A 25,893-nucleotide genomic window follows, 5' to 3' on the forward strand; every position below is an offset into this window, starting at 1 on the left:
TTATCTCAAGTTGTCCTATTGCTTCTGTTAAATATAAAGAGAATTTAAATTTTAATTTTTCTCTTAATGCGTCAAGGACAAAGACTCAGTTGCAAAAACTAAACTTTTCGATTTTGCTTGCATCAGGTAAATTGTGAACTTTAAACAACAGAAGTTTACATCTGACATTAGCCGGGAAAGCTTCACACATGTGCACCTAAATTTTCTAACCCATCAGTCTCCTAATTAGTATTACACTATTCATTATGTTAACGGTAATATATGAAATATATCTAGGCAGCGTGCCCAGCACTAAGTACGGCTCACAGTTGACTTCTGTAAGTGCTCAAACCTCCATTAATGAAAACTAATTGCACATCAGATGGCACATTACGACGGCTTTCCGAGATCTCAAAAGTGAAATGTACGCCATAGCTGAGACAATCTTCCTATGTCCCAAAATAATGCAAATTTCCCAGCATTTCTTGCGTCCATGAATATGTATTTTTTCTTTTCAACACAGTCAAAAATATTCTAAAAAATAAAGACATAATAATGTTTTCAGCGTTTGAGATGCAATAATGACTGTTTGAAATTCCAAATGTTTTGTTTGTCCTCCCTTAATTGGAGCAGGAGGCGTGATTTTCTTCAAATTCTTACATCGTATGCTCTGCTTTAGATCAAAACTTTAATTACCCAACATGTCAAACACAAAATTATTTTAATGAGCTGTAATGATTTTTACTTTTGTTTTTCAAAGTGCTTATTACGTTCTACATTGGACAACAAGCTGTTATTTTTTTTTTAATAATAGGAAAATTAATTACTGACTTCCAAGAAGAAGACTTAAAAACAAAATGAAAACAGTTTGCAACTTTGTGTGAATTTGTCAATTACCGGGAATATATGATAATTTTCCAGTAGGAAAAGAGGCAGCACTCACCGGTCCGGGCGTTGATTCTTTATTCACAAGCAGGTAAAAACATTGTGGTATGGGAGAAGAGGTAGAGACAACATAGGACTACGGTCGTTACGCGCTGCAAGCGCTTCCATGGATCCAAGGTACTTAGTCGTCCTATGTTGTCTCCTCCTCTTCTCCGGCATTGCAACTTTTTTACCTGCTTGTTACTAAAGAATTAACACCCAGAATGGTGAGTGCTGCCTCTTTTCTTTCTGGACATTTACTTTGCACTTTTTTCTGGCTGGCACCCTGTACACCGGGTTTCTCCATACCGGTTGTTCAAGGAACTCCCTTGCTAAGGTGTTTCGGGATCAGCCTTCCTGACTGGTGCTGGGTCATATTCTGCCCTCTACCCATTGATTATATATAATAATTTCCCTTCAGTGATTAAGAATGAGATGCTAAAGGACTTGTTTTATCATCCCCGGGTTTATCAGGCCCGGATCACAACTACCACACTACAGAATCTGACAGATGGGCGGCGGTCCATGACTTGGCTATTCACATAATAAATAGATCAACTCTCCCAGAATTGGAGCTGCTGTAACAGAGTGATTCTCTATGTTGATTCATTGAGTGGGTCCTAAGTGAGGGGTCGTCTATGATCAACATATGATATAACATGGGTAGTGTTCATGAGAATACCCTTAACTACTTTTAAATGGACAACCACTTTACCATATTTATCATATATGCAAAAGATAGGTGATAACTGATAGATTGCTGGGAGTACAGCCATGAGACCCCCCAAAAATCACCAGAACAGGGCACTTTTATCCCTATTAGAGAGTAGTAGCCATGCACATGGAAGAATGCTGCTCCATTCATTCCCAATGAGACCACTGGAAAAATCCAATCTGAGAGCTTGTCTTACAGAGTAAATGGAGTGGAGGTCAATCATGCTCACTATTGCTTCTTTCTAATAGGAGTACAATAACAACATTCATGGTGGGGTCCAACCTATCTAAATAATCACCAATCCTGTAAAAATGTCATAATAATTTTTTTTCAATTGGCAACCACTTTAAGGTTGCATCAATATGGCTTTGTTATGCATCCATATCGTATTATACAAGAGGCTCATATAGTTTGTCGAGGTTCCTCAAATTTACACTTAGATTTTCCGTGAGATTCCATGAGCCTTATTATATTATATGTGGATTTTCATGTAGATTTGCTGTAGATTTTCTTCCATATTTCACTCTTTACATTGCAAATCCCGAGCAAATCCAGATCCATTACATGTGGATTTGCAGCAGATTTGTTGCAGCAAAATAAGTGGCAGCAAAATGCACCACAAGTAAATCCACCCCAGTGCTCCACTGGTCTTCAGCACTTGTTATAGGGCAGTTTCACGCTCAGTGTTCCAACAGCGTACAATAGCACATGCAGTCGATCTTTCAGGCTTTCAGGTTGCACCAATATCTGAAACATGTCAAAGAGAGCAATATGGTGGATCAAGTAAGAGAATTTTTTTTAACAAGTCAAATGTGTTGAGATAAAATTATCATTCTGCATGCAAAATTCTAATACATTTTGGAAAGCTAAATTATGCTGCTTTAAGTTTCCGATCTTTTTTGGCATTTTATCTGTGTTTTTTGGTGCATTTTTTGACCTTAGTGTGCTTTAGTAGCGACATTTTTTTGCATTTTAGTTGCATTTTTAACTTTAAAATTAATGAAATTATGAATCATGTGTTTTACGATTCCTTATAGGAGCACAGGTCAATAATGTGACACACATAGCTAGAAAAAAATGCAATTTACGTTATGACATATACATAATTAGTCCAAAAATATATAGCATAACACATTCAAAATTACTAAGTAACACAAGACCTCTCTAAGAAACTCATATAGATAGGCCACAAGAATGTATAGTTAAAAAAAATACAAACTTTATTTCAAACAAAAGAAAAAAGTATCTCAATTATAAATATAAACACATGAATGTAATGTTAATGATGCCTCCAATCTAACATAGGTCCTGGTGAAAAAAATCCATACAGTATCTAAATCTCATACAGTATAAACATATCATTCGATATGCCACCTAGTAGCTATTAATATATATGCATCAATATGATAACGGCAGCTATACAGACAGGTTAAAGTGCATGGTGCCCATGTTTTTATATATATATAACCGTGGCTTATTTTTTATTTTATTTTATAACAATACCACACATGATTAGAAAAAAATCTATGGAGTACCCATACATATAATTAGCCACTGATATGCCTCAGATACTCCAAAGTCAAATACCGATATCAAACTTATTGGACTGATCTGCTCAGCCTCCCTTTAATAAAGTGCAAATGTGCTGACAGGAGGTACTATAGAGGAACCTGTGAACCTGTGTCAGAGATCTAACAATAGTGTTGTAGCTTAGCAGACCAAAGTCCTCTGCATGCGGTATAAAGGCTCCCTGTAATAGAGTGCAAATGTGCTGACAGGAGGTACTATAGAGGAACCTGTGTCAGAGATCTAACAATAGTGTTGTAGCATAGCAGACCAAAGTCCTCTGCATGCGGTATAAAGGCTGCGCACTAAAGGAACTGAAACCTGTAGCATAGTTACCAGGATAGAAGACACCGGAAGAAGAATATACATTGAAACGCGTGTAGGGGTTCTCAGGTCCGGTGTCTTCTATCCTGGTAACTATGCTACAGGTTTCAGTTCCTTTAGTGCGCAGCCTTTATACCGCATGCAGAGGACTTTGGTCTGCTAAGCTACAATACTATTGCTAGATCTCTGACACAGATTCCTCTATAGTACCTCCTGTCAGCACATTTGCACTTTATTACGGGGAGGCTGAGCAGATCAGTCCAATAAGTTTGATATCGGTATTTGACTTTGGAGTATCTGAGGCATATCAGTGGCTAATTATATGTATGGGTACACCATAGATTTTTTTCTAATCATGTGTGGTATCGTTATAAAATAAAATAAAAAATAAGCCACGGTTATATATATATAAAAACATGGGCACCATGCACTTTAACCTGTCTGTATAGCTGCCGTTATCATGTTGATGCATATATATTAACAGCCACTAGGTAGCATATCGAATGATATGTTTATACTGTATGAGACTTAGATACTGTATGGATTTTTTTCACCAGGACCTATGTTAGATTGGAGGCATCATTAACATTACATTCATGTGTTTATATTTATAATTGAGATACTTTTTTCTTTTGTTTGAAATAAAGTTTGTATTTTTTAACTATACATTCTTGTGGCCTATCTATATGAGTTTCTTAGAGAGGTCTTGTGTTACTTACATTATGACATGCAAGAAATGAAAATGCACAAGAAAATGGCACAACAAAGCAATGTCTAAAACATGCTGCAACTTGAAAAAAAAACTTACAATCACAAAAAATAGGCAAAACCTAAGACAGAAACAAAATAAACGTATCCCCTGCTGTAAGTAAGTAAAAAGCAAAAGTGCAATATAAATAACATAGGGGACTTAGTAAAAACTGTTTTTGATTCACAAAATAAGTGTAAAAGTCATCCCACAAGCAACAAGGTGTACCCCAATTGGGAGGGTCCTAACCTTTAGTATTAAAAACTGTATAAAAAATGACCTCAATATGAATTTGTGATTTTAATAAATTAAAGCACAACAAATTAGTGTTTGTCTTTCATATTGACTTCCAGAAACCATCTGTGCACAGCAAAAAAAAAAGAGAAACTAAAATCATAGCGGGATTTTATCAAGGATTTTGCTTCAGTTTTGTTTGGCATCAAAAAGTCAAAAATTTTGTTGCACTTTTTTTTGCAATTTTTTTCCTGTTTTAGGCGGTTCTCAACCATTCTCAAAAAAAGTCAAGTGTGATCGTCATCATGGTTAGGCAAATGAATTTAAGCCAGATTTATAAATAATGTAATTTCTTTAAAAAGTCCTAAAAACATGAAAAATTGAAGAAATGGGAGATGTGATGCATGTAAAGATTCATGAAATCAGGCCGGTGTCACACTTGCAACTCAATACCTCAATACCCAACACTGCCGCCGGCGGTTCGGACCGCAGCATTCAGCTGCATAGAAATACATGCAGCCGCACACTCCAGTCCTGAGTGCCATCGGCAGTGCCAGGTATTGAGGCGAGAGACTCACGCGAGTTTCTTGCATTGCAGTTGCAAGTGTGACCCCGGCCTTAGTCAAACATTGTGCAACACTGAAACATTTGGTGCAAATAATGGATTACATAAATTCCAAGCGGGATAAATTCTTCTAAGCATTGTTTTTCATAAAACTCTTTGAAGAAAGCTTGGCTTGGCTTAACATTGTTGTTAATATGCCCCACCGTGTTTGCTTTTTTTGCGTAGGACTGCATGTAGGTTTCAATTGCAAATGATGCAGTAGTCATGTCAAATTCAGCTCAGACTTATCTTTATTTCTTCCATTATTCTAAGTTTATGTTGATTGTGTTCTAACATACAGTGGAAGGTTGCTCCTATGTAGGATCATCCGCCCTAACAGTCCGCTTACCGATTGAATCCCCTTTCCATGCCATGCTATCGCTATCCAGCGCATGCTTCATACCGCATACAGTACTGTTATTTGACAATGTTGTCCTTCTCCTTCGTGCATTTCCACAATCTGCAATGCTCATTTAAGATCACAAGGACCTTGCTGCAGGGAACTGACTCTCTGCCATAAAGCGAGTGTCATTGCTTTTGTTCCGCTGCAGAACATATAACCCCGTGCGCATAAACCAGGCACAACAGCTGCGATGATCAGAAAGTAAGAAATACAAAGTGAAGAGTGTGTGCCGGCTAATTGCTTCTTTTTATGTAATCAGTTTTATATTTGCTCTTAATTACTACGGTACATTTGCCCTTTTCTAATTGAAAGAAGATAAAAAGCGTCTGAACTCCAAAAAAATAATTACCTCGATTTAGATGAAAACAGAAAACAGGTTTTGTGAATCATATTTGTGTATTTACTTCTAGTCTGCATGTAGTCTACTTCATCTAATGTCCTCGAGATGAACCGTAAACCTGTTTTATCATGTCTCTGATGAGCGCTAACGATGTAATGCACAATAATAGCCAGGGGTTATATCTGCCCACCTGTCAAAAATCATACGTGGGCCGGAAGTACCAGTCTATTACGTTAGCCCAACGACATGCGGCTCAATATGTGGCAGCATGTTATAGGGCAGAAGTAGCTGAAATGATTGATATATATATATGGAGGTTTCCTGGATAAAATTCACAACTATTAATTTATTCAGTTGTATATCTGATCATTCGGAACATAGGAGTCCAGTGGGCGGTCCTAATCAGTGATTAGGAAGCAATGGGATCAAACTGAAAGAGAGGAGACACAGATTAGATATTAGAAAAAACTTTTTGACAGTGAGGGTGATCAATGAGTGGAACCGGCTGCCACGAGAGGTGGTGAGTTCTCCTTCAATGGAAGTCTTCAAACAGAGGGTGGACAGACATCTGTCTGAGATGATTTAGTGACTCCTGCTTTGAGCGGGGGGTTGGACCAGATGACCCAGGAGGTCCCTTCCAACTCTAGGATTCTATGATTCTATGATTGGCAGTTGTATCTGTATGTTTACTTTTACAAGGAAAAGTGTAACCAGAGATTAAGACCACCCACTGGTCTCTGAAGCACAGAATATGCTGATATTTAACCCCTTAGCATCAGTTACTGTACATCTCAGGCATGGCTTCATAAAAAAAGTTAACATGTTCATACATTGCAATACAAAAATATTGTGAACGAAGAAGTGGAAATAAAAAAAGCCTTGTTGAATAAAGTATATATATATTTATTTATTTTTTGGGGGGTGGGATTCACAATTCCAGGTAGGCATTAGGTATCGTTCACACAAGCATTGTAGTTTGGTCCCAACAGATGCAGTTTATTGCTTTCATAAAACTCCAAGGGATTCAAAACCAAAAACAGCCTCTTTGGGGCAGAAAGGGGTCCCAGCAAATAAACAGTTCATTCAGCAGACACATGTATGTCAGTGCGGACTCACCCGAACAGATTACAATAGTTTCTCCAAGAGCAAACTTCATACACAGAAGAGGTACAGTCCCACCAGTCATGGTATCACCTTCAACCCGAGCTCCAGCAACTTCCAGCGCTAAGCAAGATGTTCAACTCCAGGCCCAGTTCACATTTTACAGGCTGCAGCTTTCCTAGCTCACACATGCAGTCTCCATTCAGACATAGACCCTTGCATGTCTCTCTCAGCTACAGCTCACATTTTGGCTGGACACTCACCAGCTTCAGCACACTCAGCTATGCTCTATCCAGCAGACTGAAAAAAAATAGTTTGGGTAATGAAAGGCAGAAAGGTGACAAAATGCAAAAACAAAACCAGCCACATCTTCCATCACTCTTCACAGTCAGTTATGTAAGGATTTCCCAGGCACTGCCACTATGTTTCTGAGGTTACTGATGGAACTATGACTGTAGCATCACCCTGCACTCCCACTACAACCTAACAGCTAACCCTCTTAGTGCCAGGCCATACACCCCAGGGGTAAATTGGGTGAGATAAAAATTCCAAGATCTATCTTTTGTAAAGAAAGCATCTAAGAATAGAATTGTCCATGGAGACCACATTGCTTTGTGCTTGATTTTATGAACCTGTCGACATTGGGTGTGGCTGAAACGCGTGGATTTGATATTTTTGGCCACAAAGTGTAACTTTTAGGTTCTCACTTGCTTTTATTACAGGATGATTGATATGGCAAGGTAAACTCTCCATAGTCATCCCTTATTTATATTCCAGGCAGCTGGACACCCGTTCATACAAGCATAGGTCATGTGATGTGATTTAGAACAGAGCAGCCAATAATTACTCCCTCTGTACCCATCCATGTGCTACCTGGCTAGATTTTCAAACAGAGAAGCTTTTGAACGCACACCGGTGCTGGCTTATTAAAGAATTTTGTATTTTAAGTTTATCTACTGTTATTTCAGGATTTGCACTAATGAAATAAAGTTGGCTAAATATATGCTTTATTTTATGTAAAATTTGAAACAAAATGTTATTTTCATTAGATCTTTGACAAAATCATCAAACCCTGTAACAACCCTTTAGCTTTAAAAAAAAATACAGAAAAAAACAAAGCAAGCAAAAAACAATAACGGAATAGATTTAGCTTTGAAGGGTTTGTACGTTTTTCTAAGAGAGGCCGCACCCACTAGATGCCCGCGTAAACTGGATGGACACACCCACTAGGTGCCCACTGGATGGCCATGCCCACTAGACGGCTTCTGCCCAGGAATATGCATATTGCATATATTACCACTGTTCCCGGCTCAGAAACGGGAAATCACTACAGTGATTGCAGACTTTTCATTTTAGACTGGACAACTCCTTTAATTTTTGATCATGTATGTGTTTAATGCTCCTTAAAGCCACATACTCGAAAATATAAATTAAAATGCATTAGGAATATGATAACGAGAAGTTCACATCCTGGCTCGCAGTAATATCCAGACATTATACTGTTACTATGGAAATTTCTGCATAACTCAGAAAATATAATTTTATTTATTTATAGCTAATTTCTTTTGTCATCCCATCAACTGAAAGTTAATCTCACATTGCTCAATTTCATTTTCGTCCTACTCAATGCTTGAGCACGGGATTCCATCAAGAGCCAGGGAAAATACACTTCTCAGATCCTTTTGTATGGCGGATGTATTACAATGGTTACATAATTTTATTTCCCTTTGCTTAGATTCCCTATGGTTTACATCCTGATGCCCTTTTCATTCCATCACCATTTGCTTCCATAGATATTTTGCCCAACTTTCTGAATAATTGGTCTATTATGAGTTCAATATCCCATCTCTTATCCATCTTGGTCAGTGTGATCTCATTTAACCTGCCATCTCTTTCTTTACTCGATGTCTCTAAAGGTAGCATTTTACATTTGTCTGTGTCAACCGGCAAAGCTTTCCTGCAAACTAATGAAACCAGAGAATATACTTACTGTAAAAGAAATACAGGAACAACGCAGAAATATTTTCTAGAAATGTCAGGAAATCGATTTCATGGGACGAAACCATATATAGTCTTTGAAATGCACTTTTCTCATGGCTATAATATCCAAAACTTTGTTTACTAATAGACTTTTCTTCTGTGGGTTGTGATATAATTTACTGTGTATGACAGGATGTGATATTTGCTAAAATAGCCTAGCAAAAAAAAATAAAAGCTAAATATCTACAAACCAAAAAATATTGAATAAAGACCACACAGCCTCTAGTATGTGTTCGACTGTGATAAATGTAGGAAATAAACAGTAGAGATAGGTGAGATGCTGCAAAATGTGTCATACGTATGTTTGCTACTTGCAGATGTTTGGTGATTTCCTATGTGAATTAAAATTAACCTATTTTTAGTTTCACCAGAGATTTTGCAAACTTTTCCACGAATACAGATAGGTAGAGAGAGAAAGACAGACTGTTAGATAGATAGATAGATAGATAGATAGATAGATAGATAGATAGATAGATAGATAGATAGATAGATAGATAAACAAAAATTGGAATAGCAGCACTCCAATTCCCCAAAAAATTATGGTGGATATTTTCTCAGCATGGCAACATAACGGTTCATGTATGAACCTTTCTCAGGCTGTGCCAGGTGGGACGTCAATCAAGTGAAAGAGTTGTGTTCAATGTAGTTGTATGCTAGTCCTCTGTAGGATGGTCTTTGGGAGAGTTGTTTTCCGGAAGGTATTGTTTTGGAGAGAGGAACTTTTGGAGGGTGGTGTTTTGATATAGTGGTATTATGGAGGAGAGTCTTAAGGAAATAATTTTTTTAGAGAGAGGTCTTCTGGAGAATTTCTTTATTCAGGAGGTCTTCTGGGGAAGGCTTCGGGATGCTTGATATTTTGGAGGGTGATCTTTCAGAAAAGTGGTCTTTTCCAGGTTGGTCTTTGGAGAGGTGATTTTTAGGAATTAAGTCTTCTGGAGAGATGGTATTTTGGAGGGTAATCTTTTGTAGAATTTTTTTAGAGTAGTTATCCAGAGAATTTGTCTTTTGGAAAATAGCCTTTGGAGAGGTGATCTTTTGAAGAGCTGTTTTTAATGGTAATATTTCAGAGTGATTGTCTTCTGTGGGCAGGCTTCTAGAGAGTTGGTCTTCCCGAGAAGTAGTCTTTCAGAGAATAGTTTTTGAACAGGTGATCTTTTTGTTGATAGTCTTCAGGAGAGATGGTCTTTTGGAGGTCAATCTTATGAAGAGTTGTGTTTTTTTAGTGCAGGCAACCAGAGAGGTGGTTTTGTTGATGCTTATTTCTGGATAGTTTGTCAAGTGTAATCTCTAGCAGAGGTGGTGTTTTGGAGTAATGTGTTTTGGAGAGTTGCTTTTTTTTCAATGTTTTTCTTTTTCAGTTTGCATTGGGTAGACATAAAAGTTTTTTAGTACTTCACGGTTTTAGAAGATTTTACAACTTTTATTTAGTGCTAAATTTATCTCAGTTGTATTTGTGTAAAATCAACCCTTCTCTTGATGACTAGGCGATTAACTCTGCTAATGATCACTACTGAGAGGCTGAATATTCATTTTAACTTTATTTATTGCACATCATTAGTGGTATTCAAATAAGCATCAGTCATTTCCATTAAATATTTAAGGCAGGAAAATCTGAGCAGGAAGTGGTGGTGGTAAATGTTCTGCAAGTGAAAATGATTGATATAACGCATTAAGTGTTCCTGTAGAGGCTAAAATCCAAAGTACCTTGAAAAAGAGAATGATACAAAGTAACATTCAAAGGGCCAGATTTTCAGTCCATCCATAGTTTCTTCAATAGATTTCTTGAAAAAAAATTGGAGTGTCTTCAACCAGAAGAAAGTAGTGGAAACTGTCCTTTGTGTTATTCTTTCTTTCCTGAAATTGGCAACCCACACAATGTTTAGGCTACAAAAAAAACCAAAGGTGAAAATTACGTTATACCCTCTCTCTTCACACCACCAGTGAAGCTTCTCCAACCGACGTCCTGGAGATATTGTTGCCATTGTGTGCCATGCGCTGACTCCTGCAAATGCGCTGAAAGCTACGGGCAGAAGGACACATCTGCAGTTATATTATAGATGGCACATTAGGAAAATTGGTTGAAGTTGCATATATGGCTTATATAGGAAAATAATTGATTTTCTGATCTTAATTTTTTATTTACTGAAAAGTTGCAAAAATAAAAAAAGTTAATTCACATTGTTTAAATATATTACAGATAGCCACCTCTGGTGGGCAGATCAAAACCTTGGCCAAGTCGGAACTTGCAATAAGAAAGATGGCAGCAATATTACAATTGTAAGGAACAAGACTGCAGGAGTTGTTCACATGAAGCTCTATGATAAGGATGTCCAGCAAGGTAATATGCTTTTCCGTTTAGTCATGACTTCCTACATTTCCTCTGCAGATGCCATGACTTAGAGAACTTGACACTATGTTAAAAGTGGTTTTTATTTCTATTTATTCCCGCTGCTCTCATAAGTATTTATTTATTTTTCTATATATTAACCAAATGGTTTGAGAGATATGGTCCTTTTTAATTACTGCAAATTATTATGGTCTTTACCAAAGGGCGGACTAAAGACTGGCCTCCAAGGTTGACCATGATTGGCCACTCTTGGAAGTTAGTTTTATGTTTTAGGAGAAGAAAAAATTCCAACCTCCATTTGGTCAGCTCTAAAGTAATGTATGACCCTGCTGACAACACAAAACATGTCAACCTCCGACCTACACATGGTGAGCGGTAAGCAGCACTATGGACATCGACATGGATTCATCGTCCCTTCCACATTCTTCCTACAATCTTCTTGAATAATTGCCTATAAATATCCTACATTATTCCGTTTCCAGGTTTAATCACCACAAGAAAGAACAACAGATCAATGAATGAGACAGCTTTGAAAAAGCAACTTGGCAGCGTGTCAATTTTTGTCTTTAACATCCTAAAAACCATTATCAGTGTGTGAGCATCCGAGATCAAATATCCTGCGTGGTTTGCATAATCTATGCCAGGTTAAACATTGCTTTAACTGTTCTGGATATATCCAGAGTTTATATATAGATCACCTTTATTTCAGGTTTAGTAGCAGTGATGCTGCTTAATCTTCTTGGCCTACATAGGAGTAATATATTTTCTAACTAGGAGGCTGAGATTCTTACAATAGCTGCCTCGGTCAGACATGTCTGGAAGTTTAACGGATAAAAGCTTAGTTCAGAATTTATCTAGTTTATCTTACTCATGCAGATTTCTCTCTTTTTCATACATTTTATTTTTATATTACTTTATGGTAAGTCACTTCTATTCATTAACTCTCCATTCATGATTAATCAAAAATAGGATGCCCTTTAATGCCATCACTCCATTACTAAAGGTCCCACCATTTATGTTTCCTTAACAAAGTTTTCCACAAAAAAATGATCTGGGTGTCTGCTTTATAATAAGCCCCCGATTCCCCCTATTACCTTTACGTTTCTTTTTAAGCTCCTTTTCATCCTTCTGCAGCCTTTTTGGTTTGCTATGGTTTGCAATCAGAAGTTAGCGCTTCCTCTGTTCCTTTAGGCTGCATTTCCCAAGAGGCAGAGCTTCATTTGTCCCACAAGCTTCCTCATTGCTCATCCATTCCACCGACAAAGGTCAATCTTGTGACTCCTATAAAGTCTCAAGATGGATAAATCATTGACCACATTTTCTCCACTCCAACAGTCCTCCCACTTCATCTACTATGTGCTGTCCATACACTATCTTGCAGTCAATAATGTTAAGGGTGCTTAAACTGGCATCAGATAGGCTCCGTGCACTGTAGGGGAGCAATAAGTCATGAAATAAATTAATTCATTATAATGTGATCTAGAAGTCCCAGCACTATCCCCTCTGACCACAGTCACAAGCTGATAAGATAACTTGTTTTGTGAGGAGTGTGCACTGTCTGTGTGCCTTCCTGCTTTCCCTCCATCCAAGTCCACATCACCAGTCACTGTAAACTTGCAGAAGACCATGGGCCACACCCACCATGACATTACCATTCCAAGCTCACTGAAGAGCTACTAGCTAAAGTGTCAAAGCACAGACAGGAAATCTCTACTCTCTGTGCTTCGACTGGACTGCATTAGGAAGTAAGGAGCTGGAGGTGACTTTACCACATGCGACAGCTCAGGAACAGAACAGAATTATTGTAGCAAATAGATTATGAAGTTTTCTAATTTCTCATAGGTTTTATAATGCTTTAATATTCTGTGAGTTGAGAAAATCCCTTTACAGATAAATAGTTCCTGCCTAATTCAAGAATTACTTACACAGGCCAAATCACATCGTACAAAAATGTTATTGATTGTTAGGGAAAAAATGAGATAGATATGAGAAATGTGAAAACTCACTTTAGTTTTTCAACTGGTCAGAGATTTTCTAGTCTGCAGCCATGTTAATCCTATATAACACAATGCCGGCTTTAGAAGGTATCTAAAACACGAAAGCTTGCCATTTGCCTATCGGCAAAGTGCCAGTGAAGCATTTAACTATTGCTTTGTTTTTACATGTAACATCCAGTTCTGTATACCCAGCTATACAGCTTCCCACTTACATATGTCAGACTGTGCCCAGAATATCAGATTGACTATGGAGTAAAATAGCAATAGAGAAAAAAAATTACCCGCCAGTATATCACGCCTGTGGTCCTGCAGTCACTGACAAAGTGCATCAAGGTTTTCTTCTGTACCAATTAGTTTTGCACATGACTGTGGACAGGATACAGATACTCTCCAGATAGTAAAGTAATAAGGATTCTAAACTGAAAATCTAGCTGTGAGATTGAAGGGGCAGTTATCACATGGCCCATATCAGATTTGTCGCCTGTAGCCTCTGTAGCCATAATATTTCTGCCCACTTGATTTTAGATAAAGTATGGGAGAGCTTCTGGTCTTTGAAATCCTTGCAGTCCTGAAGCCTGGTTTCAGATGGGTAGAATTGTATTATCATCATCATTCCTACTCCTTCTCCTAAGTCAACTTTGATCACTGGAGGTGTTGGGGGTTAACGATTTGGTGTGGGTCCAAATTACAGATTGTGAGTTTTTCACCTAAATTTCTGCAAAAAACGTATGGGTTTTTCCATAGGTAATCTTTTGGTCACAACCCCGGAGAGGTCTCCAATGACTGATGCATGGACAACAGAAGATATTAGTTCAGCAATTTGGTGAGGAGAGCTCAGGTCAAGGCAGGTGAAGATAAGTTATGAACAGGAGATATGTAGAGTTCAGGATAGGCAACAGACTTTAAATAAGAAGTGGAATCAAATCCAGGTAAAGCTGGAAGAATACACCTTTTCAGAGTACAGGAACCTAATGGACCGTAATGCTCAGACCTTGAAAGATGGGGGAAATTTCCTTAGGAAACCTGCAGTGAATGGTCCTTGGCTGGATAAAGAGCATATTTGTTACACGAGACTTTTAGAAAGCCAGGGCTCATACACAGGGGAAAGTTAGCAGGGCATCACCTAGAAAAGACCCAAACTATAGCAACTATTCAAAGAAAACCTCAACTGTAGTGCCATGGTGGTGAATGGAACAAATGAAGGTGAAATAGATGGACCGGTCAATCAACAAAGATTCTGAAACAAGGCTAAGACCTCAAGCACATTGCCATTGTATTGTATGGTTTCATACTATGGGACTCCATAAAAAATAGAAAAAAAAACTTCACCTGATAAATTCGAGTTCTGCCACTTCTGTAATTTAATTTCTTCTGCCATCAATACAACATTTATTTTTTCAATGAGATTCCCTATTATCTGGTAACCAGGTAGCAAAGGTTTGCAAAAGGTCACAGGAAAAATTCCTTCCCCGCAGCCATGCCTCGACTTGTAAATTCAGATTTAATGATAGAAGACAATTTAGAGGTCCGTGGTACAACGTCAGGTAAATGTAAATTGAGTGAAATTGCTGTCTTTAGCTCAAGAATATATTGGCAAAATCATCAATATAAAAGACAACCCCATTACTAGAATCACTGCAGGTAACTTAAAAGCTCCATTAGTATGAAAAATGTGCAGTTTAGTGGTGTTTAAGGTGCTTATATTGCTACCTCTCCTAGATTCCCAAGTACAATTAGCCAATTCATTAGTCAATATGACACCAATCGCAGGAGGATTGGGAGACAATTTGTTATTTAAGGAGACCATAGTTATGTGGACGTCTCACAGAGCACTTTATCTGGACAGCGGAGGACGGTGATAAATACTATGTGCAATACTATGGAGGCTTAATTAATTGGTAAGTGGTGTAAATAAAAATAGTAAAACCTTAAAGTAACCGGCTTGTAAAGGTTACCATATGGTGGCAGCAGCTACACACTGCAGGATACAATACTTGTACTCAAGGCGAGGTGCACATATAAAATTATTATTTATTATCCTACCGCCTTACTGTAGGATACAAGTATGGTCATAGAGTATTAATATATATATGCTGTTATGTTTAGTAACATTATACATTAATAATAATTTAGTCCCACCAAAACCCACACTGTAATTTACGCTGTTAGAGGGATTGATCAATGAAGTATTTCTGTCCTATTGAGATATGAACCCCCTTAAACTACATAGAGCGGAGAGCTGTCCTGTACAAGAAGCTCCTCACAATTTGGTGGTCTCCAGTTTATCTTATATTACATTAGTGGCAATGAATAGCTGCCATGTAATATTGCATTTCACCTTTCTGGCTAGCTGTCAAAATTTCCTGGTAAAACCATCCACAGGAGCCAGGGTCAGGACGCATAACCTTCTGCTGCTTCTGTGGGTCTCAGCAAACACTAGGCAGCTACTTGATCTTCCTTAGCTACATATCTGCATTAAAGTACACTGCCCAAAATTTGCCTTAAAGTACATTTCTTAACCAAAGAGCAGTTGGTAAAATTTAAGTCCAAGTCTTTCTCTTCTAAAGAGTACCGTCTATTGTAGCCTGGGGGCATAACCGTACAACAACTCCAATGACTTGTGGCATAAATACGTTTGTCTCTGAAACAAAATAGTCATTTAGGACCAACTGGTACAAGTTATACCTCATCTGCTTTCAAAAAGAGTCTCACAAAATATCGGCAAGAACTTCAGCCAGTTAGTAGAACTCTTTCCTTGTCTCTTTTCATACTTTCATAATTTTTAAAGTTGAGAGTAGAACTTAAGTCCATAGAGTTCAACCTATAACCTAAGATGTTGGTCCAAAGGATCACACAACACAAAACACTTCCCAAAATTTGGATTCCTTAGAGGTCTTTCCCAAGACCATTTGAGTCAATTCACACAATAGTAAGTGCTAATCTGCACGCTAGGCTGGAATGTCATCTACCCACACTGACTCAACTTCAGCTCCCATACATTAACAGTCTGTCTTAGACTGAGCATTTTTCTGGCCCTCAGGTCCCACTACTAGAAGCACCACCAGTCTCACAATAGCTAAATCTTGTCCTATCTTTCCCATAATTCCACTCAGGTTCTTCATTTTTTATTTCCTTCTCTTAGCCCACAGGGCCATTACTTGGGGCCCTAGTGACTCTTCTCATACTTATGCAGCTTTGCGGCTCACATTCTCATATTTTTAAATCCACAGCATCAGCAAACATGGCATAGCAAAGCAAGAAGAGTAATAAAAATTGTTAAAGCTCATATACACAATTTTACATAAGGGGAGAAAAGCATGATTGCCAAATTTCTAGAGGATCCAGAAGAAGGAAACATCTTCCACCTAAAGCCACACTTCCTTATTGAAGCCATGGACCTTCTTGTCCATGTCTTTATATGCTCCATTTCCTGTCTCTAGAGATTAATACAATCTCATGAAATTGCTGGTTTCTAGGAGGTTTTGGGCAAATTTGTTGAGTCTAATTAAAGTTTGTTAATGCTCATCCATGAGGTCCCCCTCATTTCAGGGGTCTCTCATATGTTGGTAGATCCAATGCTTCAGGAGCTAAGTATTCTAATTTGGGTTTTGCAACATGTATGGGGAAACATGGTTAAACTTACAAATTCTACCTCTTCTTTTTATCAGCAGAGAAATGGAAATGCAAAACTATTCTACTCATCTCAAGGGGTCACAGGGGTTAATTCACCACCGATCACTCAATAGGATTGGGAATTAATATATAATCTCAGAAAAAAAATGTTATAGAGTAAAAAAAATAACATTAAAAAAATATTAAATGCTGCATGACAGATATTACAAAAAGCATTGATGCTTTTCATTTCCTCATCCAGTTCCCCTTATTTCAACATGGCATTTCACAACCCCAAAAAGACCCCTTACGATGTAATATAATGCTCATCTTGGATTACAATCATTTCCATGTCAGCAAAGTCAGATTCCTACTTCTGTTTCCACATCTCTGTTCTACTTATCTGATCTTTTTTAACAATAAGACTTGGCCAATAAGGATTTGGTCCATTATCTCATCAACACAAAAATCCGAGACAATGACTCCGTAGGTGGTCGCCATGTTAGACTGTAAAGTTTGAGGCCTCCTCAGAGTTGCATTCTTTTCCAGATCTTCTTTTACGCCTCTGACTTAAATAAAAGTCTCTGCCCAACAACATCAAGGATGGATTTTTTTTTATCATGGAAACTTTACTAGAACAGATTGTTACATGAATGACTTTTTCCCGTGTGACTGATATGAAATCCCTGTGTGAGCGGCGCACTGTGTCGGTATGAATGCCGCCAGGTCCCACTTGGTGATAGCTCCTGTTAATTTACTTAAACTATTAATTATATGTAGTCTCTTAAATATGATGATGGACCCTCTTATCCCATATATCCATCATACATTGGGTCTATCAGAGCTTTGTGACTTTTGTTTTAATTCTCAGATGGAGTCTATAAACAGCGGTGCTCATCATATGGATTTATTCCTACTGTCAAAAACACAAAGACCTCGACAGAACCTTGACGGACAGCACAATGTCGCCACGGGGTGATGCAGTCCCTATATAAATTTGTCTTATGACTTATACAGTGACGCATCTTTTATAGTTGACAACAGTCAGAAGTTTGCTCTGGAAGTTAAAGAACCAAGAAATGAGATTTACGCAAATCCAGCCCAAAAGTTGCCATGTACAACTGTTTTGGGGTAGCGTTATGAATGTGATGTTTTGTGCACTAGAAATTATAATATAACTATGGCCCTGGCTTCTAACATAGTTAGAAACCCTATGATACAGAATTACCTGAGTACATCTATATCTATCACAAAAAGCAAAAAATCTGACCAGCACCTCTACGTAGTGTGAACAGGTGCAAGCTGCAATGTCTACATAATATACAAAAATAGAGCACAGCAGCACTCTGTAAGGGCCAAACTATATGCAAACACTGAATATATGAGATCTAACATGAATTATTGCTAAATAACATGTACGTAAATAAATTAAGGTTCCTAGCGCATAAATTGCCCAATTCATGTGTGCCCATCAACCATGGCAAGGTGACACTTCTGTGATGTGTACCTACTCTAATACTTATCAAACATTCATCTTCTGGTCTATAAGCCTACATTTTAAATGGTCAGGTAAGAACCAGCTTTATTTTAAAGCACCCTCGGACTGATGGGAGAATTGCAGACTGCAGAGTCAGCTTGCACCTGTTCACCCTATATAGAGGTGCTGGTCAGTTTATTTGCTTTTCGGAGTTTACCATTGGAGGTTGTGACTGCCTCCTTTCCTGACTCTACACTTCTCCCATTAGTCCGATGGTGCTTTTAATTAGTGCTGATACTTACTAATTTAAAATGTAGGCTTATAGCCTGGGAGAGGCATGTTTAATAAGTAGCAGTAGAGTATGTACCCATCAGAGAAGTGTCACCTTGCCGTGGTTGGTGGGCACACATGAATTGGCCAATTTATGCACATTCAATTAATTTGTTCTCTTTTGTTTGTTTTCTTAGGTAGCAATCCCTGCCAGATGAGCAATGGTGGATGTTCCCAGCTTTGCTTGCCAACTTCTGAAACGACCCGGACATGTATGTGCACAGTTGGGTACAACCTTCGAAAGAATCGCATGTCCTGCCAAGGTGAGTGTTGCCACTGTGGGGTGGGAAGTCTCAGTTCAATATGACACAAGTGACTCTTAAAAGTCTCACTGCCTCTAGTACAGTAACGTGTGACAAGTCATTGTAGTCGATTCAATTTCATCGGCCATTTTTAAAACGGAAAGAGATTTTCCAAAGAATAGTAATATTAACATTTAGCTTCCCTTAAATTGAGAAGCAAATTCTGCGCCATGCAACCATGTGAAAAATACTTGGTTTTCATAGTATTTCGAAATTGCTGCATAAAATGGGGTTCGTACATAGCTTTTTGGTTTGTGTAATTTTATTTTTTTATTTTTTATTTGTTTCGGGGTTGGTTTCTGGCGTTCTTTTCACACCACAATATTCTCAAGGCATGACTTTTTTTCTGGCATTCTTCTCATAGACTTATCTATTGGAAATAGGGTCAGGAAAAAAAAACCTTTAAGTACAAATTGTTACAATATAAAATGCTGTAAAATGCTTGAATTTCATAGATGTTTTTTAACATGTTCATCCTGCTCTCTATAATAGAACATATAGGAAAACTAAATCGGCGACAGTGTTGCTGCAAAAATGACCAGAAAAAACGCCAAACGCTAAAGCAAAAAAAATAAAAATCTGGAGTATTATAGATGTCATGTGCACACACCCTTAGGCTATAATCACACAGAGGCTTTTCAGTAGATCTGCTGTCCATATGAGTTTTTAGGGTCTTTTTCCCTGAAGTTGAAACAAATGGTGAAAAAAAACCTGCATGCCAGATTCCATCAAGAGCCAGTGTAAATTATGATATATCAAATAAAAAGCCTGTAAAAAAACATTGAAGAAAAAACTCTACAAAACCATTTCAGCAAAAGAAAACTGCTTCAAAAAGTTTCCTTGAGCAATTTCCACTTCAAAATTTTGTAGTTTTTGAACTCATGAAAAAAACTTGTGGGTACATTGCCTTAGGCCTAATTCAGATGTTCATATATCACAGTCCGCAGTTGTGTTGACCCAAACTCAACAGTCTCCTGTATGCCTAAGGCTATGTTCACACATTGCGTTTTTTGCTGAGATTTTTTGCTGCTTTTTCTGTTATGCAAATTTTAAGTTGCATTTTACAGTACCAGCAAAAGCTTTGAGATTTCAGAAACCTCAATGTACGCAGTTTTTTTTCCTGACTGAATTGGATAACTGCTGTGTTTTTGAAAACTGCAACATATCACTTCTTCAGCATTTTTGCATCATTTTATATCTGCATAAAAAAGCGCAGCACAAATGCAATGTGTGAGCATAGCCAAAGAGGGCGTTAAATTTGGGTCAGTAGACCTGCAATCAGCCCGGAAATGACCATGACGTACAAGCATCTGACTGATGTTTTAGACCTCCTTAATGCACACGATTTTTTTTTACAATTTTAAAATACTTGTAAAAACTGTCATGAATGTCAAGCTAATTTCATGTGCTTTTTTATTACAAGAATCTTTTATGCCATCTTTTTTATTTTTCTTTAAATTTGCGGCATGCATTTTATCCTGACATTTTTCAAGTTCTATACAGAAATCTATGGGAAAAACACCAGAAAAGAAAACTCATACAAAATACTTAAAAACAAAGACGAGGTAATCTGGGCAACAACAATGTTTCTTTCTGCATTTCTTCTCTGCATTCATAACCCCCTTTGTGTAGGAACATGTTGAAAAAATTTGATAAGTCAACTTAATGTTGTTGTCCGCTACTAGGATGACCCTTTTTGATCTAAATGTTTAGCCCTGATAAAATAAAAAAGCCTACACTCACCTCCCATGCCAGCGTCATACAAGTGGTGTCGGCACTCGCGTCCACTGGGCTCTCGTACAGTTATGACACATGACACCAGCGCCCAATCAGCACTGGCGTCACTGTCCCCACCTTAATAATAATGAAGAGGAAGTCAGAAATCAGCCACAGCCCGGACTTCCTCTTCAGGTTCAATTTGTCCGAAGGTGGAGACAGTGACGCCACCACTGATTGGTAGCCGGGATCACGTGACATAACAAGAGCGAGTACCAACACCACTGGAACGTTTCCGGCATAGGAGGAGAGTATAGGCTTTGATTTTATCGCGGCCAAACATTTAAATCAAGATCAAGTGGACAACCCCTTTTCGATAATACAACACAGATGATTGATTAAAGTTTAACTATTTATTTTAATATCTAAATGTTACATTTAGAGCAATGATTCTAAATGCTAAAATGTATCTACAGCATTTTATATTGTGTATTGTGTGTATTTTCCTTGTGCAGGCATTGAGTCATTTCTCATGTACTCCGTACACGAAGGAGTTCGAGGTATCCCACTCGATCCGAGCGACAGGATGGAAGCGCTCATGCCCATCTCTGGAACGTCTTTCGCTGTGGGCATAGATTTCCACGCAGGTATATTCAGATACATTATTATCTCCCTGTGAAACAGCTTTGCCAGATATATGTTGAATTGTTAAAATAGAATACCAGAATATCGTGTTCACCTGGATGCACCAAGCAACCACCGATACTTATAGAATTAATTTCAGTTAGATGCAGAAGCTCTCCTGGAAAAGCAAATTATGTATTAAAGCAACAAGTTTTGTATATACACGAGCTAAAAAAATAGACAAAATTACACCATAAATGTCAATATAGTCCATAGATATGGATAATTATATGCAGGTAATAGGATGCCGCATTGTGTCACTTTCCCTGAACATGCAGCCACCTGTATAGCTGAGAATGGACTTCATCACTGACCTTTTTAAGTCTCCTGAGGAAGCCCGGCAGTAAGGGGAAACATGTGAAACCAGGAAGTACAGGGTGGAGTTGCCCGATTTTGATACATACTGAACAGGGACCTTCCATGGAGGTACTGATGTATTGTCTGTAACTAAAGACTGAGAAGTGACCCTTAGCTTTATTTTTTCCTTCTTATTGTAGTTTGATGACTGTTTATCTGCCCAATAGGTTGTTTTAAAATTTTGGCAATCTTAAATAATATCAGAGATTTTCATGGTAAGTCATCCTGAAACTGGGGCCTCACATTGCTTTATATAGTGGGTGCCACTTCCAGTCTCTGTGGCAAGGCAGGAGATGCTGCTGTTAGGATCAGTTTATGGACTTTCTGATGATAAAGCAGTGTTTTTTTTACCAGCTTACTCTACTTTCGTTAACTTTTATATAATCCACTGTACATTGCTATTTATTGGAATATATTGGTACTAGCTATTGATCCCATTCTACACATGGGTGGCAAGCATTTTTAGTAGTTTATTTATACAGTGTCTTCAGTAAAATGGCATTGTAGATTGGAGAATGCGCACACTCTGACTCCAGCACCATTTAATTAAAGTAATGTACTACAACGTCAACATAGCAGTGCTTAGTGGGATAATGACGACATCCGGCGCATGCGCACTGCCATGTTGACGTTATAGTATAATTAATAATAATTATAATAGTAGAATTCTTGAATAAAATGGTTCCCATGATATCAGGCACAATTTTGTTGAAGACATTATGTCTGCGAATTCGCACACACATTACCTTCAATAAAATGGCACTGCAGTGCGGTATGCGCAGATTTCGGCACCTCACTGCTAAGGCGCCAACCATCCCGGCTTCGGACAGAAGGACGCATCCACCATTATATGTAAGAATTATCTAATAATTGCATTGATTTGGGGGGATTTTAGCTAGTATATAAATAAGCATTGTGTTATATTGTGCTTTGGGAAATATGTATAGAAATGGAGACAGAATGGAAAATTGACACCATTGTAAGGGCAAAGTTGGGCCCTGATCTGGTGTCACCATTCCGTTATCAAATCAGGACATTCTGTTGTTTTTTTGATTTTCCCAAGGGCTTAAATCACTTCCTTCTTAGAAATGTAGTGTTCCGTGTCATCTATCACTACTCTTAAGGTACCGTCACATTAAGCGACGCTGCAGCGATAGCGACAACGATGCCGATCGCTGCAGCGTCGCTGTTTGATCGCTGGAGAGCTGTCACACAGACCGCTCTCCAGCGACCAACGATGCCGAGGTCCCCGGGTAACCAGGGTAAACATCGGGTTGCTAAGCGCAGGGCCGCGCTTAGTAACCCGATGTTTACCCTGGTTACCAGCGTAAAAGTAAAAAAAACAAACAGTACATGCTCACCTGCGCGTCTCCCAGCGTCTGCTTCCTGACACTGACTGAGCTCCGGCCCTACAGCAGAGCGTTGACGTCACCGCTGTGCTTTCACTTTCACTTTAGGGCCGGATCTCAGTCAGAGCAGGAAGCAGACGCTGGGAGACGCGCAGGTGAGCATGTACTGTTTGTTTTTTTTACTTTTACGCTGGTAACCAGGGTAAACATCGGGTTACTAAGCGCGGCCCTGCGCTTAGTAACCCGATGTTTACCCTGGTTACCAGTGTAAAACATCACTGGTATCGTTGCTTTTGGTGTCAAACACAACGATACACGGCGATCGGACGACCAAATAAAGTTCTGGACTTTATTCAGCGGCCAGCGACATCACAGCAGGATCCTGATCGCTGCTGCGTGTCAAACTAAACGATATCGCTAGCGAGGACGCTGCAACGTCACGGATCGCTAGCGATATCGTTTAGTGTGACGGTACCTTTAGAGGAAAAGAATAAAGAAATGTGATTAAGGCTTCTTTACTCTATGGTCCACATAGCAGGTGACTTATCTCTTTCTATGGTATGCTGCAGTCCCTTGACCTTCCCTTCTTTTCCCACTGGAAGGGTTTATATTTAATTTTTATTGTGTTTGAGAGGTGGATACCTGCCTCTGTAATACACAGGCAGAAGCAGTAAGATGGAGGAAATTATACAGCAGTACTGAGCTGTATGGCTGTGAATCCAGCACTGAAGTGCAATGCATATTCTAAAAGCTGCACCATGATTTGCCTGGTCACCTCTTTATTTCTTCTATTCCAAACAAAACAAAAGTAATTGTAACCTGACAACTTAATCTTCAGTTAATGTGCTGGCAGTCCATCTTGCTTTGACCAAGATGGATATTAGCTGTTTTAATCAAATCAAATAATTAGTCCAGGAGTGATGTGAAGGAGATGTTTCTCATTAGTATAGAAAGAGGCAGAAGTTTCTGATAAGATACAATGTTTTTCAACGTTTCTTATATATTAGAGGTTTTCACTAACTTTACAGCATGCATCATGATGATTTAATAAAAACAGAATATTTATTTATTTATTTACCCCCTGGACTGGCATCGCTGATCTGCACTTACTACTACAGCATTACAGCATTAACATTCGCCAAGGGTGGTGTCATGTGACCACTACAGCCAATCATTGGCTATTGAACAGCTTCAGCTTTCTCATGCCATCTGAACTGGGATGACTTGTTCAAACAACATGAGAAGGCTGCAGTCAATCAGTAGCTGCTAATTGGGTACTGAAGTCACATGAAAAAGATGTCCCCCTCTAGTCAGGTGTTGGTGCCAGGAGACAATTGGAGGACCCAGTAGTGGGCACACAGGAGCTGCACAAGTTGGGAAAGTGTATATATTGTATATGTATGTATATATAATATATATTTTCTCTTTAAACCACCTTGCATCTATTTTCTTATAAGTTGTAAAGTTGAGCAAGAAAATTGTGGTGGGGAATAATTCGGTGAGATGAATCTGAAATCTTTAAGTCTTAAAATTAAATATTCATTATTTATTGAATTTAAACAGATGTAAAATTTATAACTTTTCTTAATTTGCCAAGTATCAAAATTGATGAGAAAGTCGTCATTTCCGAAGTGATGGAGTTTTCGTTTAGTTACGGTAGCTATTTTTCGTTATAGATGCTTCTTCCTTTCAAAGTAGATTTCTGCCCAAAATCTTTTCTATCCCTTAGATTAGTTGAAAGTCATCTTGGCATTTTTGATATAAGTAGATATTTATTTCATAAGAAGTTTGTATAATAATCCCGAATTCGAATAGTTGGATCAACATCAAAAAAATTTCCTACTTGAAATAAACAAATTATATCTGTGCCTAGTCCTCGATTTCCAGACCTCACTGTAACATCAAAGACTCTTTACCATTGTAAATTGGATTCCTAGGGTCTATTTTTTTGCCCTAAAATACATATTTAAGACTTCCTTATCCCTCTCCCTTCATGTGGATGTACATGATACCATGCAGTGGGTGAAATAGCTTTTTAAGATGTCTAGAATGAATTATGGGAAGATTTTTATTAAGTCTAAAGTAGCAATTGGAAGTGTTAGGATGACAACTGGAGGACTAGGTGTTTGAAAGGACTGGATTTTGACAGTGTTCAGATCTTTTTAGAGAACTTTATTCCATATACTGATTGTACACTTTTAGGGATATTTTTTCACGCTATGGCTGGACTTTTCGGAGGCTTCTAAGAGCAAGGATTATTTGAAACGAAGATTACACTTATTTATTTGTCCATATGACACAGATCATTCCATCATTGAAAGAAAAAAGTATCCTATTGTTAAAGGTTTATTCACTTCTTGTTGGTTATATAGGAGCAGCATGTTTTGCAGTGCGGTACAGAGATTGTAATTAATAGAGATGAGCTCATCTATTCGTCACAAGACAAATTTGTTTTCCAGATTCAGCAGTTGGCCACCATTTTGCTGTATTCTTTATTGGTTAGGACAGATTTTAAAAATAATAAATGATTCCTCACTTGTCCTTGGTCCAATCCTCTCCTGTTCCATTCCTTGGTCCTCTGCTTGATTCCAGTGTTGGTCTTGGTCTTCTCATCTTTAGTCTTCCACTTTTCTCTTTTTAGTTCTTCAGCTCAGGATCTTCCAGTGCTGACTAGATCATATGACGTGGCCATGTGGGGCAAAACACAAGTGACCACCTTGTGAAGTCAAGTCAGTGCAAGAAGA

At 38.2% G+C, this 25,893-nt stretch overlaps 1 protein-coding gene across 5 annotated transcripts in view; it reads left to right on the plus strand.

The window, feature by feature from the left end:
- Positions 1–25,893, plus strand: part of LRP1B (LDL receptor related protein 1B) — a 1,636,337-nt gene that overhangs the window by 1,146,022 nt on the left and 464,422 nt on the right. For all 5 annotated transcript variants that reach the window (XM_077273024.1, XM_077273022.1, XM_077273019.1 and 2 more), the window contains exons 33-35: positions 11,176–11,316; positions 18,879–19,004; positions 21,275–21,406. In XM_077273024.1, coding sequence (XP_077129139.1) covers positions 11,176–11,316; positions 18,879–19,004; positions 21,275–21,406 — 399 coding nt within the window. The remainder of the gene's footprint in view (positions 1–11,175; positions 11,317–18,878; positions 19,005–21,274; positions 21,407–25,893) is intronic.

This window comes from Ranitomeya variabilis, chromosome 7 (genome assembly GCF_051348905.1).
Source record: "Ranitomeya variabilis isolate aRanVar5 chromosome 7, aRanVar5.hap1, whole genome shotgun sequence".
NCBI classification, from domain to species: domain Eukaryota; kingdom Metazoa; phylum Chordata; class Amphibia; order Anura; family Dendrobatidae; genus Ranitomeya; species Ranitomeya variabilis.